Source organism: Mesoplodon mirus, assembly GCF_964341445.2.
Source record: "Mesoplodon mirus genome assembly, chromosome: 7".
Lineage (NCBI taxonomy): Eukaryota > Metazoa > Chordata > Mammalia > Artiodactyla > Ziphiidae > Mesoplodon > Mesoplodon mirus.
The window spans coordinates 5,751,894-5,769,835 of NC_138983.1; the positions used below are offsets into that span (position 1 = coordinate 5,751,894).

At 56.6% G+C, this 17,942-nt stretch overlaps 1 protein-coding gene and 1 long non-coding RNA gene across 7 annotated transcripts in view; both read right to left on the reverse strand.

Annotated features, from left to right (window-relative positions):
- The window catches only part of LOC309807869, a 30,969-nt gene extending 24,917 nt beyond the window's left edge, over nucleotides 1-6,052 (reverse strand). For 4 of the 5 annotated variants that reach the window (XR_014294681.1, XR_014294682.1, XR_014294683.1 and 1 more), the window contains exons 1-2: nucleotides 5,714-6,052; nucleotides 2,880-3,048 (exon numbers count right to left, since the gene is read on the reverse strand). This is a non-coding gene — a long non-coding RNA (uncharacterized lncRNA). Of the gene's footprint in view, nucleotides 1-6; nucleotides 1,827-2,879; nucleotides 3,049-5,713 lie in introns of those variants that run through there. The other variant, XR_014294685.1, reaches the window with a different exon arrangement.
- Nucleotides 6,053-9,115: 3,063 nt separating this feature from the next.
- SSH3 (slingshot protein phosphatase 3) lies at nucleotides 9,116-17,180 on the reverse strand. Of its 2 annotated transcripts, none has more exons than XM_082628549.1 (14): nucleotides 16,901-17,180; nucleotides 16,306-16,343; nucleotides 15,495-15,726; nucleotides 14,416-14,534; nucleotides 14,265-14,336; nucleotides 13,843-13,908; nucleotides 13,568-13,756; nucleotides 13,391-13,484; nucleotides 12,999-13,127; nucleotides 12,870-12,916; nucleotides 12,065-12,211; nucleotides 11,638-11,838; nucleotides 11,268-11,541; nucleotides 9,116-10,134 (listed from the first exon to the last, which is right to left on the reverse strand). In XM_082628549.1, exons 1-14 carry the CDS (start codon nucleotides 16,964-16,966, stop codon nucleotides 9,862-9,864), a joined length of 1,947 nt encoding a protein of 648 aa, XP_082484675.1. In that variant the 5' UTR covers nucleotides 16,967-17,180; the 3' UTR covers nucleotides 9,116-9,861. The 2 variants fall into 2 exon arrangements, with proteins under 2 accessions (XP_082484675.1, XP_082484674.1); XM_082628548.1 differs by having other exon boundaries at nucleotides 16,306-16,346.
- Between the last annotated feature and the right edge of the window lie 762 nt (nucleotides 17,181-17,942).

The following is a 17,942-nucleotide window of genomic DNA, read 5'->3' on the forward strand; positions in this document are numbered from 1 at the left end:
TGGAGTATAATTGTTTTACAATGTTGTGTTAAGTTTCTGCTGTATAACAAAGGGAGTCAGCTATATGCAATGCAACTGTATAACTTCAAAAGGTTACCATAGTAAATTTCACGTTATGTATATTTTACCACAAATTTTTAAAAAGGATATTGTGGTTACGTGAGAAGATGTCCTCATTTTTAGGAGATATGGGCCAAAATATTTAGGGGTGAAGTGTCTTAATGTCTACAACTTATTTTTAGTGGATCTAGGGAAAAAGAGAGAGAAAAGAGAAAGAAATGTGGCAAAAGGTTAACAACTGGTGAATCTAGATACATGTTCATTGTACTACTCTTTCAACTTTTCTGTAAGTCTGAAGATGTTCAAAATACAAAGAAGATGCTCAATAAATATTTTTAAATGAGTAAATGAATGTGAGAGAGAACTCTTCCAGACAGAGAGAAAAGCAGGAGCAAGGGTTAAGAGGAAGAAAAAGTGCTTTCAAGAAACACCGAGTAATCTAGTTTGATTTGAGTCAAAGGTGCATGCTAGGACGTTCTGGGAGATAAAGCCAGAAAGGTAGGTAGGCTGTGTGCCAAACTGGGAAAGGTCCTGAGCTAAAGAACAGAGAGGCTGTACTGTTCCTGGCTAGCAACAGGGAGCACCACGGAAGGCAACAAACATGGCAGTAACATGTGAAGTGATGCAATTCTTCTGCAAGATTAATCTAGTCATGATGCCCTGGACAGACCAAAGGGCATCACAGCTAGGAGGCTATTACAGTAGTCTAGGCATGGGAGCAGGGACTTGGGCTAGGTGGAGGAAGTGGGAATAAAAGGCAACTGTTTTGTGAAGGACCTTCAGAATTTGATAACTGAGTAAACATGGAAAGTGCGGGTTATCACCCTGAGGTTTACACCTGGGTGTCAGAGAACACAGGAAATGGGAAAGTCAGCAGGAGAGGCTAGTTTGCAGCTCAAGGTTCAAAGACATGAACTATAAGAAAACGGAGCAGGTTTGGTCTTATCCCTGCCTTCCTGTCAAATGGATCCTTCACAAGCCCTCAGGCTGTCAGACAGGGTCCAGTCAGAACCAGAATTCTCCACTGGACCCGCTTCACCTGGCCCCACAACCCATCCCCGGGACCAGCAGGCCCTTAGGGCCGACTGGTACCCTGAGTCCTTCTCCTGTAGTGTCTCTTCAGCATCTCCCCTGGTTCCTCTCCACTTAGCCCGCACGTAGTTTGGTCTTCTTGCCCTAACTTCCCCTCTTTTCAGAGTCCTTTTTCCTCAGTAAGAGGAGAGGAATCAAGTATCTGCACAAGCGCACCAGTCCTGCAGCATGCAGGCCAAGACCGGCACTCCTAAGCAGCTCAGGTGTGGGTGGGTCAGGGGTGGCGGGAGAGAGGGAAGAGATGACAGAGCGGGGCTGAGGGGGAGGCCAGCACAGGGTGGTGGTGGGGGCAGCAGGGACCGCCTGCAGCATATCCGGCTGCAGGGAGACCCAGTAGGCCTTGCTCCATCCAGCCCCACCTGCCATACAGGACACCCAGCAGTACTGGGGTTGGTGGAGGGGGTCTCTGCTTACCAGCTCAGTCATCCCACCAATGCTCAGATAATTCCATTTGTTGCCCCTAAACCACTTACTCTATCCCCATGGCACTCAGCCCTCCTCTCCCAGTTTCCCATTTCTGTGTAGAAAATAAAAGCTCGAGGTCGGCAGGAGTGTGGACATTCTGATGAGGCAGAGCTCAGCCTAGCACACAGGAACATTTAGGACACGGAGACAATCAGACTGCGGACAGGGCTGGAGGAGGCATCCAGCTGAGCCACCAGTGAGGGTGGAAGCTGTGGAGAAAGTCAGAGGCCTTGGAGTCAGTCCACCAAGCCAAGAGGTGAGCTGCACAGCAGAGCACGGCCTGCAGAGGCAGGTGGCTGCTGTCCTGGGCACAGCTGCCCAGCTCCGCGCCTTCTCAGGCCGCATGAAGATCAATTATGTGGGGTGCATATAATCAGCTCCTTCTCCTCGCCGCAGCCTCCAGGGAGGGGCAGCCTCCTTCACGCAACCTGTCGCCTGCCACCACAGTTATGTCTGGCCTGAGTTAGGCTGGCACGTGGGGTCTTGCTCTAGCCCGGGCTTGCTCTGGGTGACCCTCCCTGCCACACCTGCCTCCCCAGCTCTACCTCCCAGGCTCACTGATCTGCCATCAGGGGTGCCGGGGGCTGGGGGGTGGTGTCACGACCCAGGCCAGGGAAGCCCACTGGGCAGCCTTTGCCAACTTGCCTCCCTACCCACTGGGAAAACAGCTTTTGTATTCTTGGTCCTCAAGCCCAGATACAGAATCCCCTAAAGTGTGCCAGCTCTCCAGGGCGTCTGCCTGGGAACGAGCAAACCTGGCAGAGTAAGGGGAGAAGTACCAGCTCTGGTGTGACCTGCTGCCATGGAAACAAGTCAGTGACTAGCAAGGGCGTGAGAGTGAGAGGCTCTGGTGAAATATGTCCAGCGACAGAGAAGCTGGGCTGGAAAACTGAGGGAAATGGGCAGGGAAATCTGGCTGAAATGGGAACGAAGGAAAGTCCTGGTTTAACTGCAGGTTAGCCTTACCGGGAGGCAGACGGCACACCTTTAGTGACAGCCAAGGCAGTGGAAAGATTACTGGTCTCAGTGCCACCACTGGCTCTTTGACCTAAACCTAAAAATTCATCTCTCTCAGAAGGGAAAGTTAAAGTCACAACATAAGACTTTTCAGCTGTTGTAAATTGCAATGGACCGTCACGCCCCTGACGTAGGCTGATGTAGGCCTCCACAGCAGGCCCTGAGCTGCAGCAGGTCTGGAGTAATTAAGGCTTCCCGGGGCACTTTGCTATACAGGAATCCTGACACACCCAGCAGGCACTTACCTGCAGCCAGCGGAGCAGAAGCAAACTGGAGAGGCAGGACAGAGAAGAAGCACAGGATCCTGGGGTGGGAGCACAGGCTGCCAGGAAGAGGGTGTAACAGCTCACCTTGGGTCACATCACCAGGAAAAGGAGCATTTGTGGGCCCCAGAAGTCCTGCACCATCCCACATCTAGGGACAAAATAGACAGTCAGTTGTGTCCCATCCCTTCCTTTGTTGTACTCACTTAACCACTCCCCAGCTTCCTTGTTCTGAGGATGACTATACCCTCTGTGAGCAAGAGAGGGTCCGAGGGGACGTCTAAACAGGACTTGCGAGGCTTTGCCCTGTCCTCAAGCCATTATCCCTTCAATCTTCTCTGCTCTGCCTTCCTCAAGTAACAGCTCCGTCCCAGCTCCTAAGGAAGTTCTCCACTCCCCAGGTCATGGGACAACTGCTCTGCGCAGTCTGCTTCAGCGCTAGCTCCTGGCGCAAGTTCAGCCCTAGGCAGGCCTGTGGAAGGGCAGGGCCTCCAAGTCAGCCTGAAGATGCTGCTGCAGCCAGCTTCATTCCCTTGCAGCAGCTGCAGGCCTCGGCAGTCTGCTGGTGTGGTGCACACAGCTTCCCACTCCCAGGTGGGTCACAGCTGGGAGAGAAATGTCTCGGGGGAAGAGTGGGCCATTGAAAAAGAAGAGCCAAGAACAGACACAAATGCCACAACAGCCAAAGGAGTGTCCATCACTGGTCCTCCAGATTGCTTCATGACCCTGTGCTGTACCTTCCTCCCCTTGTAGCTGTTCAGCTCAGTTCCAGAGAAGGAGACTCACAAACCCTCCTACCCATTCACGAGACCCTGTTCACCCTGCTCCCAGTTGGCTGGTCCTGCACCAAATATGCCAACGATATGGCCCTTGCCCCATAATCATCTGCCTCTTCACGTTCTTCCCCGGAAGAGTGGCTGTAAGAAGTGAGCCTAATAAAAGGGCCTCAGGGTAACAGAGAGACCACATCTCGCTTCCCCTCTGCAGGAAACTCACAGCTCCCGTTCATTCACTATTATTTACTGTGTGCCATCCATGTGCCAAGCTGGGAATAAAAACACTGACCAAAACCCAGTCCCTGTCTTCTAAGAACTCAGTATCTACAGACATTTCTCCCCCATGTCTCAGGGCTGTGGCGAGGGTGCCCAGAATATCTTTTCCCTACTTCCTAGCATATCCACATTCTCCACATCCTTCACAGCCCAGCACACACGCTGTCTGCTCCGTGGCTCTCATCATATAGCCACTTCGCAGTGGTGTCTCCTGCCTCTGAGGGTTCACAGCACAGTTACCTGCACCTCTCTCAAGACATGTCACTTTCTACTTATATGTGTTTTGTATGCATAGTTGATCTTCTCTACTAGACTCCGTGTTTCTTGAGGGCAAATATCATCTTACACATCTTTGTATCCTTTGGAGTCCCCCCAAAATACCACGTGCATAACAGGTGCTCAAATAATACTCACGGAACACGGCTTCCACATAAAGATGCCGGTTGGATGAATGAAGTCTTGTTTGTGAAGCTATTGGGAGTTCTCAGATTTAAAAATAATACATTTTCATCACTAATTAAAAACTTCTTATTAGAATTTTCCCAATTAATACAAAGCTTGAACTCAATGCAGGTAACATAGGATTCTTATGTATCCCTTATAGCTGTATATATATCCAGTCTTATGTAAATGGTATATTATGTAAATATTATAATTCAATAGTCAGCTGTTTCTGCACTATAACATGTAAGTGCTCACATCCTGTGTGTATCTTATGCAAGGGAAAGTATCTTCTGCACTACGTGGTGTCCAGTTTTTCACTCTTCCTAATGCTGTGTGGTAATGATATAACCCAGGCTACAGCTGAACGGAAGAGATACCCTGGCCATGAGCACCCAGCCTTGGGTAAGCAGGCTCGGGTTTCCCCATCAGAGTCAGCCTATAAAACCATCCTTCCTAGGAGGACAGATTTGCCCATCAACAGAGGAAGTGGGGACTTCCCTGGTGGTCCAGTGGGTAAGACTCCACGCTCCCAGTGCAGGGGGCCCCAGTTCTATCCCTGGTTGGGGAACTAGATCCTGCCTGCATGTCACAACTAAGAAGTCCGCATGCCACAACTAAAGATGCTGCCTGCCACAACTAAGACACAGTGCAGCATAAATAAATAAATTAAATAGAGGACGTGACTCCAAAAGTTAAGAAAAGTTCTCACAGTGGCTAAGGGATGTTTTTGAAAATATCGGAACTGATGGCTGGGACTGGGATAGTGCTTATTACGGGCAGGCTAAAAACTTACTCCATTTAACCATCAAAAACCTGAGGTGGTTCTATCACTACCCCCAGCTTTGCAAATGAGGAAACTGAGGCTCAAGAGATGTAATCACTTTGCCCAAAGTCACATATCCAAGTGTCTCTGACTCTAGGTCTTGAGCTGAGATTCTTGCTCAAACCATCCAAGTCCCTTTTTTTCTTTTTGCACTTGGTGGTGTGCAGTGAGGGGCAACGACCCCATATCCCCTAGAAGAGACCTTAGGGATAATCTGCTTCAACCTCCTTACTTTACAGACAGGAAACTTGGGCTCAGAGAGATAAAGGGACATGTCCCTTAGGTCACACAGAGCCAGGGGCTTTTCTGCAACAGAATCGCAAGGTGCACAAGAGTACCAGTCCAAACTCCATTTTACAGAGGGGGAAGTGAAGCCCAGAGCGCTGAGCGCAGGTCCCGGGTCCATCACAGGCAGAGCCGTGTCCAACCCTGGGAGCGCTCGTTATCCTGCCCGGCGCTACCAGCACCTTCACCTGGGGCGCCAACCATCAACTCACCGGCCCGCGCCTCGGGAGTGCTTGTCGGCGGCGCGCAGGCCCTCGGCCGGGAGTGACAAAGCGCTGACGTGGAACGAGCGGGGCCGCGCAGGCCAGAGCCGGACATGGCCTCGCTAACCCGGGCCTCCCCTGACCCCTTCGCCTCAGAAGGCCGAGGCCCCAGGAGGGCGCGGACGCCCGGACGCCGAGCAGAATTCGGAAGCGCTGGCCCCGGAGGGAGGCAGGGTCGCCTGGCCTCCTCTCCTCAGGCTCCTACTTTGCTCCCTCAACAGTCTGTAGACCCGGTCCTGGCGCCGGGGCACCTGACGGGAAGCAACGGCTCGACCCTCAGCAGGGTCTAGCCACCTGGACCGGGGAGGGCTAGGTTGCCCTGGAAACGGGAAAAAGGAGAGAGGCTCTTTGCGCCTGCGCGGACGCGCTAGGCACCATGGGAAATGTGGTTTCCGGGCTGTCACCTGGTGGCCAGAGGAACGGACGCAAGATGGCGCTCCAGCGTCGCGGTCAGTTCAGAGACGCAGGGTTCCCCGGCTGCCCTGGGCCCTTTCTGGGCGCTGCCGGCGTAGGAGAGGCCGCCAGAGCCTGAAAGGTAGTTTCTCTTGAGGGGACGCCCTGGCTCGTGACTCGTCCCAGGCCGGGTCGAGCCGGCCCCGACGGAGGGAGAACGTTGTGGAGGTGGGAGCTGGCCCAGGAGGGACCGGCTGCCCGAGGGACCCGAGCTCCTCGTCGCACAAGTGTTCTAGTCGGGCCGGGCGACCACTCCGACCCCTAAGAGAATCCTATATCGGGTGGGAGTTAAATTGGGACCCCGTGAGCAGGGCCTGTCCTGACCATCCCTCCGGCTTCCCTGCCCAGTGCGTTGACTGCCCTGGAACCACCTTCTCCATTCCCGAGTTAGGCCTCTGGACTGAGATCTAGAAACCTAATTCAGGCCCTGTCAGAGACCCAGTTACTTCTCTGAGCCTCAGTTTCCTTATTTCTAAAACGGTAGTGATTGTAATGGCTCCCCTTTCTCCTCTGAGAGTGCTGCAAGGTTCATATGAGGTGACTGATGTGCAGGTTGGACAGTCCTTTAAGAACATAAACAGGCATTCCCATTCGTTGTAAATTAGTGCAACTTCTTACAAGGAAATTAGGCAGTGCCCTTCAGAATTAAAAACGAAGAATGAATTTGCTTCGGCAATTCTAGAAATATGTCCTACGGAATTAGTGGCCATGTGTGCACAAGAAAGTATATACAAGGGTACTTAAGCATTACTTGAAATGGAAAAAAAAAACCAACCCCAGAACAATATAAATGTCCATCAGTAGATGACCACTTAAGTCATGATGGATTCCATAAAATATGTGTGCTTATTTTAAAAATTAGACAGAGCTTTCTGTACTGATGTAGAGCTCTTCTGTGATATGAAAAAAATTTTCAAAATGCAGAATAGTATGTTAATATGCTTTAATTTATACTTAAAAAAGAGTACACAAATGTATTTGATGGCTTAAGCATGGAATGTCTTTGGAGGGCCTTAGAAGAAGCTGGTAACAATGATTGCCTGTGAAGGATTGGAGGACAAGATCGGAGGGAGACACTCTTTTCATTTTATATCTTTTTTTTAAAAACTGTGTTTTTTGCCCCTTTAGCAACTTGTATGAGCTTTGTCTATACATACAGTTCTTTTTCTTTTCTTTTCTTTTTTATTTTGGGCCATGCCACGCCTTGAGGGACCTCAGTTCCCCAACGAGGGATTGAACCCTCGACCACAGCAGTGAAAGCCTGGAATCTTAACCACTAGGCCACCAGGGAACTCCCAGTGTACATATAGTTCTTAATCATTTGTCTGTATTTTTTTTTTTTTTTTTTTGCGGTACGCGGGCCTCTCACTGTTGTGGCCTCTCCTGTTGCAGAGCACAGGCTCCAGACGTGCAGGCTCAGCGGCCATGGCTCACGGGCCCAGCCGCTCCACGGCATGTAGGATCTTCCCTGACCGGGGCACGAACCCGCGTCCCCTGCATCGGCAGGCGGACTCTCAACCACTGTGCCACCAGGGAAGCCCCATTTGTCTGTATTTTTGATGCAGATAATTTCCCCTCCAATTTTTGTTTCTCCTCGTGCTGAATTCTTACTTCTCCATAGATTCTAGTGGGCCCCACAGCTCTGAGTTCATGACTGGATCCTGCCTTCCCAGCTGCACAGACTGCAGGAGGGCAGGGTCCAACCTTGGCTTCCCTCCTGACACTGTCACCCCCACTGTCCCCGAGCCCCGGCCCAGAACTGCTGAAAGGGCAGTCTGGGTGGGACTCATGGGTGGCTGTAGATGGCAGGCAGCCCCTTCCCTGCTCGGCAGGGTGGACCAGCCAAATGGATCAAGAATCACATCTGGCTTCTCTGTACCCCACCTTGTGACCCTGGGCCTGCTACCCACAGACAGGTACAAATGATTCCTCTTCTAGAGAGCATGTTGAGGCTGAATTCTGTCAGTGTACAGAGGACACGTATTGTTAAAATATCAAAGCAGGAGGTGGGGTCTAGGGATTTCCTGGTTTAATCCTTTTGTCTTACAGAAAGAAACAGAGACTTAAGATGAAGTAACTTGTAAGTGATACAGCTGGGGCTAGAACCCAAGTGTCCTGCTCCTCCGTCCACTAGGGTTAGAGCAGTGCTGGGGGTCCCATCAGGGTCTGGGTGAGAGATTCATTCCTAAAACTGGGCGTGAGGTCTCAATCAACAAGAACATTTGCTGCCAGCTCCTATCTGAGGCCTGCTTTGAGGGAAGGAGCTGCACCCACCCACTCCCAACCCCCAACCAAACTAGAGTGTTACAGGGCAGAGCATATGATCTGGGGAAGAGGGGAGAGAAGTGACACAGATGGACCCACTTACTCTTCTTGAACATTGTAACTGAGCAGAAGGAACCCCTAGGCAGAGGGGAGGGCCCACCGAGGGTCCTTCTTCCCTGGCAGTGATAGGCTGGCTTGGAAAGTCAGGCTCTCTTGCATTGTAGCAAGAAGAAGATTCTTGGGACCCAAAGTGTGCTCAAGAACTAGCATCAAGTGCCCAAAAGGAGCCTTAGCTTCTGTGACAGGCTTGGTCCTGTCCACATAGGCATCAACAGCTTCCATTTCCTCATGGGTAACTCCCTTCCGCTGCCCCGACAGAGCCCAGCACCTGCTGTCCAGTGTAGACTTGTTCCCCTGCCGACCTGCCTGAGGGGGGCGGGGCAGCTAGCATTTACCCAGGCCCTGCCCCGGGAGATGAGGGAGATAGCGCCGACCTCCCCTCTTCTCTTCCCCAATTTTCCTCCCACCCCGCCCCAAACACACCACTCCCCAAAAGGGCCTGTCGCAAGATACCTGGGAACTATGAAGAGAATGGAAGGGGTAAGGAGAGGCCACACTCCTTGTGCAACCAGAGAAAGAGTGGACCGACAAGCTTTATCATAAAATTAAAACAATATGAAAATGTTTTTTCTTTCTAAGTACAAAGCCAGACACTATTAAGACTATGAAAAACTGGCCAGAGGCCGTGAAGCTCAGAAAGAAGGCTCTCTTTGGCATAGTGCCCTGTGCTCCAGTGCAGTGCAGGCGGAGGGTGCTGGGGGCAGCAGCGGAGACTCAGGCTGCTTATGGGGGGTGTGAGGGAGGCTGACCAGCCAGCTCCGCCAGAGGGCTCTGGCTCCCCACTCCTCAGAAACTCCCAGGTTTGGGGACTGAAGTTACTCTTGGCCTTTGGGGGCCACTGGTTCTCTGCAGAGCCCCAGGAGTGAAATGGGGTCGGGGGGATGAGGCAGACAGGAGTAGGGGAGGGAGGGAGCATGAGCCTTTCTGCACTGAGAAACTGTTTTTTATTCCATGGCTGCAAGTGTGTGTTTCAGGCAGCAGTTGAGAATGAAGCTACGGTACTGTTGCCCCCAAAGGCACCTTCCGTCTCTCTACCACATCCCCAAATGTGGAGGAAATCTTGAGCCCTTGGACAGGTGGACATGGGTCTGAGACTTAAGGCTGTAGGTGCTGAGGCTGTAGTGACGGGAGTCTGGGGCCTCCTGGGGAGGAGCTAAGAGGAACATGGACAGGCCGACAGGAGTGAGGGGTGCTCATCCCAGAAGCTGTGTTCCGGTGCCTCTGTTTGTGTCTAGGGGGGCATGGGAATGTGGGTGGGCTCACACCTCGCCCTCCTCGCCACTGTCATCCACGCTGGGCTGCCTCACCACCTTCGGGTGCCTGGGTGTGGACGGACAGCCAGCCTTCCGCTGCTCCTGGAAGGCCCGGGTCCGGCTGGCCACCAGGGCGGCGCTGTTGAGGGCAACCACAGACTGGCGGGACTTAAGGGCAGGCCAAGGCCCCTTGCGGGCCTGCTGGCCTCCCTCGGCGCTTGAGAGCTGAGGGAAGGGCTGTGGAGGGTCTTCATCTGAAAACTCCGTTGGAGAGAAAACCTGGAAGGATGAGAGTATAAAGAAGAGTCACGGGAAGTCGTTCCAAGGCAGCGGCACGGAGCACAGAGCCTAGAAAAGGGTAGATGCAGAGCATCTGTTGAGTGAATACAGCAAAAGCTACTGCAGGTACTCACAGGTCAGATTTCCCTAGAAGGGAAGGCAGCACCCCAGCCCTACTGCCACTGCTCTTCAGCCCTCACCTGTGTGGCCCCCAGAAGCCCTCCTTAGCTCCCCTGCGCCCACTGCGTCCTTGGGGTCCTCTCCTCCTCCTCTTGCCCCCCACTGCTTTGTACAGTCAGTCCCATGAGCCACAAGGGAAACATCTTCCGGGTGCCGGGCCCTGGGCTGGGTGCTGAGTGAGGACACCCTGCCTTTAGGAACACACACGCCCGCCCATCAACCATCTGTTCCTCCCCCCAGCCTTCCACACCCAGTGCCACCTCCTCCAGGGTGCCTTTCCCAAATGTTCCCATCCTCTGTGAGGTGAGCTCTCCTTCCTCCGGGTCAGCCACCTTGGCCTCAAGTCACATGGGGGGGCCTGGCTTCCTAAGGCAAGGGCCAGGTCTTACACTCGTGCCCTGCAGCGCTTGGCACAGAGAGGCTGCTCAGCTACTCAGCCAGCACTTCGGTTGTGTGAGTGCTATGACCCCACTGCACACCATCCTTCGATGGGTTGCCCTTCCGATTTGGGAGGGGGTGCTGAGAGCCTCTTATCCACACCCATCTGGCGTCAACAGTTGGTTGTGCAGCTCCTGGCCTGCGGAGGATGCTCCTTCCAAGGCTGGGCAGCCCTGCCGCTTAGGTAGCAAGTCCTTTCGTCAGGCTGAGAGCTGCCTGCAGCCGCCAGCCTAGGGCCGGTTTGGCTGTGGAGCCCACCAGATGGCCCTGTCCCGTGACTGCTCTCCAGCTCCCATGGAAGGCAGCGCTCGCCTGTCCTCATCGGTTCTCCTCGGCTACTCTGAGGGGATGAAAAGGAGCTGCCCAGGGTGTGGTCCCCCTGCTCAGGTGCCCCCCGCTCAGGGCCCAGCCGAGCCCCAGTCCTGGACTTTCTCCATCCTCCGGCCATCTGCCCTCTCCTCCTTTTGGCCCCCACTCTGCCTCAACCTGGGCTCCTTCCTTAGCCCCAGCCTCACCTCTGGCAGGTCACTGTCCCCCGAGGTGCTTTCCAGCTCTGAGGATGGCTCCAGGAGGCTGATGGACCTCATAACCCCGCGGAGATTGATACGGGGCCGTGACCCAGGCTCTTCTTTTGAGGCTGCCTGGATTTCCTCCAACCCCACCACATTCAGCTCCCCACTGCCCCCGGGTTCTGGCTGAAGAGGTGGGAACGGTGTAGAGACCTCGGGGGCCAGGTGCTCCTCTGGGGAGGCCCCACCCACTTTCTGCTCCCAGACATGGCTCTGCCGGCTGCGAGGGGGTGGCCGAGTCAGCTTCCAGTGACCCAGCCACAACCTCCAGCACCCACCCCCAACCACCCCCTTCCCCTCGTCCCCCACTCCATACCTAGCAGTCAGGATGCCCTGGTAGGTCTGCAGCTGGCGCAGGAAGCCGGGGTTGGGGCGAGCGATGGGCCGCAGCTCCTGCACGTGGCGCAGAGCCTGCTCCAGGCTCCAGCCATACTGCTTCATGGCGTAGGCGATCACCGTGGCGGCCGAGCGGCTGACGCCCATCTTACAGTGGACCAGCACCCGGGTGCCCTGCGCTCTGTGGAGGCCGAACCGGGTCAGCTTCCCCCTCCCCCGCCCCCTTGCTGTGCCAAGAGTGTCGGGGAAAGGCAGGAAGGTGGTGGGCTCACCTCCCAGAGCAGAGGGGAAAGGAGGTAAGGACCCCGAGGGCCAGAAAAGCTGAGGGCAGAGCAGACAGGAGGAGGCACAGGTCCTGGATGGCAGGAAGCTGGGATGGGGCGGGCGGAGGGGTGGGACGGCCCGACCTTGCAGCCTCCACGAAGCGGTGCGTCTCCTTCCAGTGGGGCAGCAGCTGGGCCGACTCCTCATCCCAGAGGCGCACGTTGTGGTAGGTGAAGCGCTCAGGGTAGAAGTTGTCAATCTCGCGGGCCATGTTCAGGATGTGGCTCACCCTGCAGCACGGGGCACAAGGCCAGGCTGACGTGGCCACGGGCACCAGGCCCGTTGGCCAGCGGAGCCGGCGGACCCTGGGTGTTAGTTTTCTTGGTTCTGAGGGTCCGGTGGGGGCGGCACAGTTGCGGTGGGAGGAGGAGATGACGGTGACCTTGAGCAAATCGGTTCACCCCACTGGGCTTGAGTACTGTCCCCCCTGGCCCGTCCCCACCCCACTTCCAGGTAGCTGCTGGGCGGCCTGCAACACATGCCCTTCTGTTATCGTCAGAAGTCAGTTAGAGAAGGGCTTCGGAGTTCAGCTGAGATGGGGTGGTGGATCTGCAGCAGCTGGATGACAAGGGTCACAGCAGGTTTCCCGAAAGCCCATGATGGACAAGTGACAGGAGCTGTTGGGAACGGGCAGCCAGGTCTCCCACAGGGGAGGGGCCCTCCCTTCTCCCAGAGATGTGGTCAGGCAAAGAGGGGCTTTTCCGCCAGCAGACCAGCAGGGTAGCTTGTTCTCCTGTCCCCCCCTGAGCCCATGCGAGGGGAACGGCCCCAGGGGCAGAGCTGGAAGCAGAGCTAGCTGCTGCTGAGAGGGTTCTGGGGGTTTCTGGCCAGGTTTCCCCACGGGGGAGGACAGAGGGCGGGCAGTCCTGGGAGGGCTCGAAACCCCACCTGTTTCTCTGCAGCTCCTCCAGGTTCGCTGCATTCCACTCTGAGCCCTGTGAACACGGAGAGAGTGTCATTGGCCCTCTCCCCCAGCGGCAGCAGGCCCCATCTCCCAGCCCTCAGCCTGCAGCTCACCAGGTAGAGGTGGGGGAAGATGCGGGACGCCCGGTCTTGCTGGGCCATGAGGAGCAGCATCTGGTTGTCGATGAAGTCGCGGTATTGTTGGAGAGGGCATCCCAGGCGCAGCTCCAGGGCCTGGCGGATCTGCAGGCAGGAGGGTGAGGAGAGGCTGGGGGCGCCTTGCGAGGTTCCCGATGCCCCAGCTTTCCCTGGGGGAGGGAAAGGCCTCTGAGGACAATACTCTGTCCCATCAAGGCAGAGAAGCTGAGGCCAGGCACGTGACAACAGCTCAGACAGGAGGAAAGCTAAAATGGGAAGGCTCCAAGGAGAGGACGCCTCTGGGGCCCAGCCGGAGGCCCCTGCAACCAGGGCCCAGCTCCCCGCCTGGTCCCCGGCACCCTGCCCACCTCTTTGGAAGTGATGCTCTCCAGGTCACTGGAGTCCAACACCTCCCACAGCTCAGCCCGGATCGCCTGCTCCATCTGCTCCTGTCCCGAGGGCCTGGGAACCGAGCCCGTCAGTCCAGGGGCCCCTTCCCCGCTCTGCCATGGCACAGCCCCCTCTCCTCCCCTCCCTGTACTGACCGGCCGGGCTCGATGCTGGGAGGCCGCAGAGACTCCAGGTCAGCCATGGCCATCCACTCGTTGAGGCAGCTCTGGTCAGAGCTCAGTCTGTCCTGGTAGTGGCTGGCCCAGGCGAGGGCACTGCCCCCTGGCACAAGACCACTGCCTAGAGCCGCCTCACATGCCTGGTGCAACACCTGGAGCGTGGCCCTGGGACAGAGGAGAGGCTGGGTCACGCTGTCCTCCCTGCTGCCCCTACCCAGACCCTGAGCCATCTTCAAGACCCAGCCCCTTACCACATGGTCTGGATGCAGACTGGCTTGAAGATTCGACTCTGCCCACCAGATGTCACACTGAAGCCCCTGTGGGAGATCAGGTGGGGGTGGAACCCAGCTCCTGGCTCTGGGACAGGGTCCCCTGAGAGGCCTTCCCACTAGCCACCTAAGGCTGGTCCTCAAAGTATATACACATCATCTAAACTTCAAAATAAGCCCTGTTTGCCAGATATGGGGCAGCTGAGGCCCAGAGCAGTTAGGTGACTTGCCCAGGATCACACGGCGAATCTCAAGTGGAGCTGACAGTAGGCCCAGCCTAGAGTTCTGCAGTTGCTCCCCAGTACCACCACACCCCTGCACCCCTCCCCGCCCCATACATCACACTTAGTTATTCCACCCTCTGACCTCTCTCCTTTCCCTTCCCTCCAGTTGCCACCTCTTACCCGTCTCCATCTAGGTACACCTGGGTGTCACTCCAGAGAGGCAAGACCAGGCCTAGGGTGCAGCTGGGGGAGCTGGCGGGGACAGAGGGAAAGCTGTTGTCACCCAGCACCTCACTTCCTTGCCCTCCTCCCTTTCTCTCCCTGCTCCCACCTGCTTTCAGGGAAATCCACGCCCAGAAGGACTGTCTCATCCTGGCTCAGACGTTCTCTTGTGGAAACTACCAGCAGGTAGCGGAGCCTGGCGGGCCGGGCCGCCTCCAGCTGGGCTGCCTGGAGAAGATGGGAAGGGAAAAGCCCGGGGTCACAGTGGCCCAGAGCACCCTGCTCCCCCCACCCCCACCTGACACACAGCCGGGTCTAGAACAGACCTGCCACCTGCTCCCTCCACATCCATCCCTCTCTTCCCAGATACCAGATCAGTGGTTACAATCTAGTGGTTCCCAACTTTGGGATCTCATGGTCCAATAAAATGTTTAGAAAGATTCTTCTCAGAGAGGGTGTATGTGAAAAAAAAGGGGAGAATGGCCATGACAGATTGCCCTTTTTTTTTTTCTGCCTAGGAAGGAGGTTTAAGAAACACCTTTCCACTTGCCATTACCATAATTTGATTCAAGGAATGTTTTTCACCAAAGAAATATTAAGGACACAGTTTCACAATAAAGGATGGTGCTTCTGTGGAATGAATTCTGCCTTACAAAAAACTGACTGCATCTTGTTTTTCCCATTTTGCTGCAGACAGTGAGATTGTTCCACAGGCATCTGGGAACTGGTCCTCACTTTCCCACCTGTGTCCCATTCCCGCACGGGCCCCTCCAGCACACGAGCCCACGGTGGGTGCTCAGCAGGCCCCCCTGAGCACCAGTTCATTTGTGGGCAACTCACATAGTCAGGAAGGTCTTGTGCTGGTTGAACAGAAACCCGCCTCTGGGTAATTCCCAGCTCTTGGACCTAATCTGACCCTACAGGCTCACATCGGACAAACCTCCCCATCCTCTCCCAGCTCTCCAGAGACCCGAAGACATGACCGGATCGCCCTGTTAAGACAACTCTAGCCGAAACAGCAGAGTCATTGGGGTTTGGGTAACCGCTACGCTCCCCAGGGGGCCCCCTGCTCTCACACCACTGCTCCCCAAACACACACACACTGGCCCCATTCCACCCTCTCCTCCCACCTGGGGAGTGGCTCTCTCCCCTTTCAGAGGGCCAGAGGGCTCTGGACGGGGCCCTCACCAGGCGGATGTCGTCTTGTGGCCTTAGCAGCCCCACCATGAGGCGCAGGTGCTGACTCTGTTCCTGCTTCCTGAGACTCTGGGGCCCATGCCCGTCGTCTGTCTGGTCCCCGTGGGGCTGCTCCTCCCCGGGGGGTTCCTCCACTTGCTCAGAGCTGGCCTTGGCTGCATCTCCATCATCGCCTCCATCCTGCAGTCCCAGGACAGCCCCGCGGAGTACTGCAAAGCTCTGCCTGGCAGGGGAGCAGGGAAACTATTATGGCCCATCGTAGCCCTTAGGACAGGGGTGTGTCAGAATCACCTGGAGGGCTTGTTAAAACAGGTGTTGGACCCCATCCCCAGAGACTCAGTGGGCCTGGAGTGGAGGCCTGAGAATGTGCATTTCTAACCAGTTCCCGGGTAACGCTGCCCCAACACTTTGGGAAGCACTGCCCTGGAGGCTCTCAAGCCTCCAGCCCATCTATTCTTGTCTGAGGAGGGGTGGAGGTTGCTTCCTTTTCCTTCCCACCTGCCTAACTCAGTAGATACTGTGAGCCTGGTGGGGACTCAGGAGTCCTCAGGCCCTGCCGTCCCATGCTGCCCACTGGCTCGTGACCACTGGCCAGAGCCAGGTCCAGGACAGTGGGTGAAGGAGCCCCAACTGACCAGGGGGAAGATGAAAGCAAAGGCAGCCAGCTGTGCCCACCAGCTATGCCTACTGGCAACACTGCCCCACACAGTACGTAGTGGGCTTTGGCTGCAAGTCCTCCAGGATGGCAGTGGCCAAGGCTGGCGGCTGGACGGAGGTGCGTGTGTTGGGAAGAGGTGCTCACCTTCGCTGGAGCCGGCTTCTGCTCTGGGACACCTGGTCCTGCTGAGAAAGCAGCCCCCAGGGCAGAGTGAAGTGGCAGGGAAGGTTTCTCCTCTCCCCTGTCTCAGGGCTGCTGTGGTGGACGGTGAGGGGATCGCGCCCCCTCCGCGCACACCGCCCACCCCCGCAGTGGGGAATGGAACCAGAAAGGGGGTCAGGTCCCCTTGGCGCTCCAGTCCACTCTCCACGTGGAGGCACTGGGGGAAGCCCGGGCCCAGGTTCAGGTCCAGCGGCCGGAGGTAAGGAGGCGTGGGGGGATGGAGCGGTGCGGGCAGCCCGAGGCTGGAGACGCCTGAGACTTTGGCCCCCGTCCGGGCCCAGAGCGGGGTAGGGCCTCCGCAGGCGGTCACGACTCTGGCTCCGGATCTCGCCTTGGTCCGAGTTCCTGATTGCCTCAAGATTCCCCCCCCCAACCCCTCTCCCCACAGCCTGAGACTTGAAGTCCCCCTCCGGACACTCCCAGGCTTCAGGGGAGGCTGCCCGTGGACAGCAAGCACTCCCCCAGGCCCAACTGGCAGCCAGCTGCGTGGGCAGGACCACAGCAAAGCCAGACTCACCGTGGGCCCCACAGGCGTGGAGTGGCCGCCGGCCGGGGGCGAGCGGCTTACGGTGACCAGGGCCATGCGACCAGACCGGGGGCACCTGGCCCGGCAGGGGCACAGCACCCTCCCGCAGCCCCACGGACAGTCCCTGCCCCGCAGGACCAGGAAGGAGAGTCCGGAGCCACCAGGGCCTGGCACCTCCTCGAGGGCGGACCTTAAAGGGCCAGACACCCGTCCAGCCCGGCCTGGGGAGCCCGCAAGCAGTGGCCACCGCCCCTCCCTTCGCGTCTCCACAGGTTGGGTCCGCCTCGTCCCCGCCCCCCGAAACACGTTGGGGGCGGGGCGCAGGTGCGGAGCCCGGCAACAGCGGCGGGAAGGGGCAGCCTACGTTGGGTTCAGGGTTCGGTCCCTCCTCACAGGAGGCGCCCCCGTCCTCCCTGCTCCGCCCAGTTAGGTCACCTGAGCTGTGCTCTGGGCCTCAACTGTTCTGCTAGCAGCAGAGATAGGACCTAGGGAGGAAGGACTGAGGACCCGGGTCTTGGAGAGGACCAGAAACCGTGGGTCTTAAGTGGGGAGCACCCCAAACTTCTTTCTCCTTGCCGGTTGGCCCTGGCGCTTCCACTCAGCATGAATCACTGAGAGACACTCGAAGCTTCAGGGGATATCAGGGTGGGTTTAGAACTAACCCGTGAGGCTCACAGCAGGTCCTCAGGGCCACCTCGGAGGTGAGCAGGGCAGGGCTGAGCAGGTTCACGGCGGCGGCAGAGGGAAGTGACTTGTCTAATGTCACTGCAGTAGAACCTGCCGGAGTCAGGTTAGGAACCCAGGCCTGGGGCGCAGGGCCTCCTCTGACCCGGCAGAGTCTGGAGAACCAGCCTCTCCCCGTCCCTGACGCGAGCAGGGGTGGGTTCCCGGAAAGCCAGACTGTGTGGCCGGAAGAACCGGGGTCTCCAGTAGGTGGGACAGGGCTGGGGGAACTGACGTTCACGGAGCACCTACTAGGGCACCTGACACCTGTCGGCTCATTTTACCCTCCCAGAAGCCCTGGGGGTGGGAG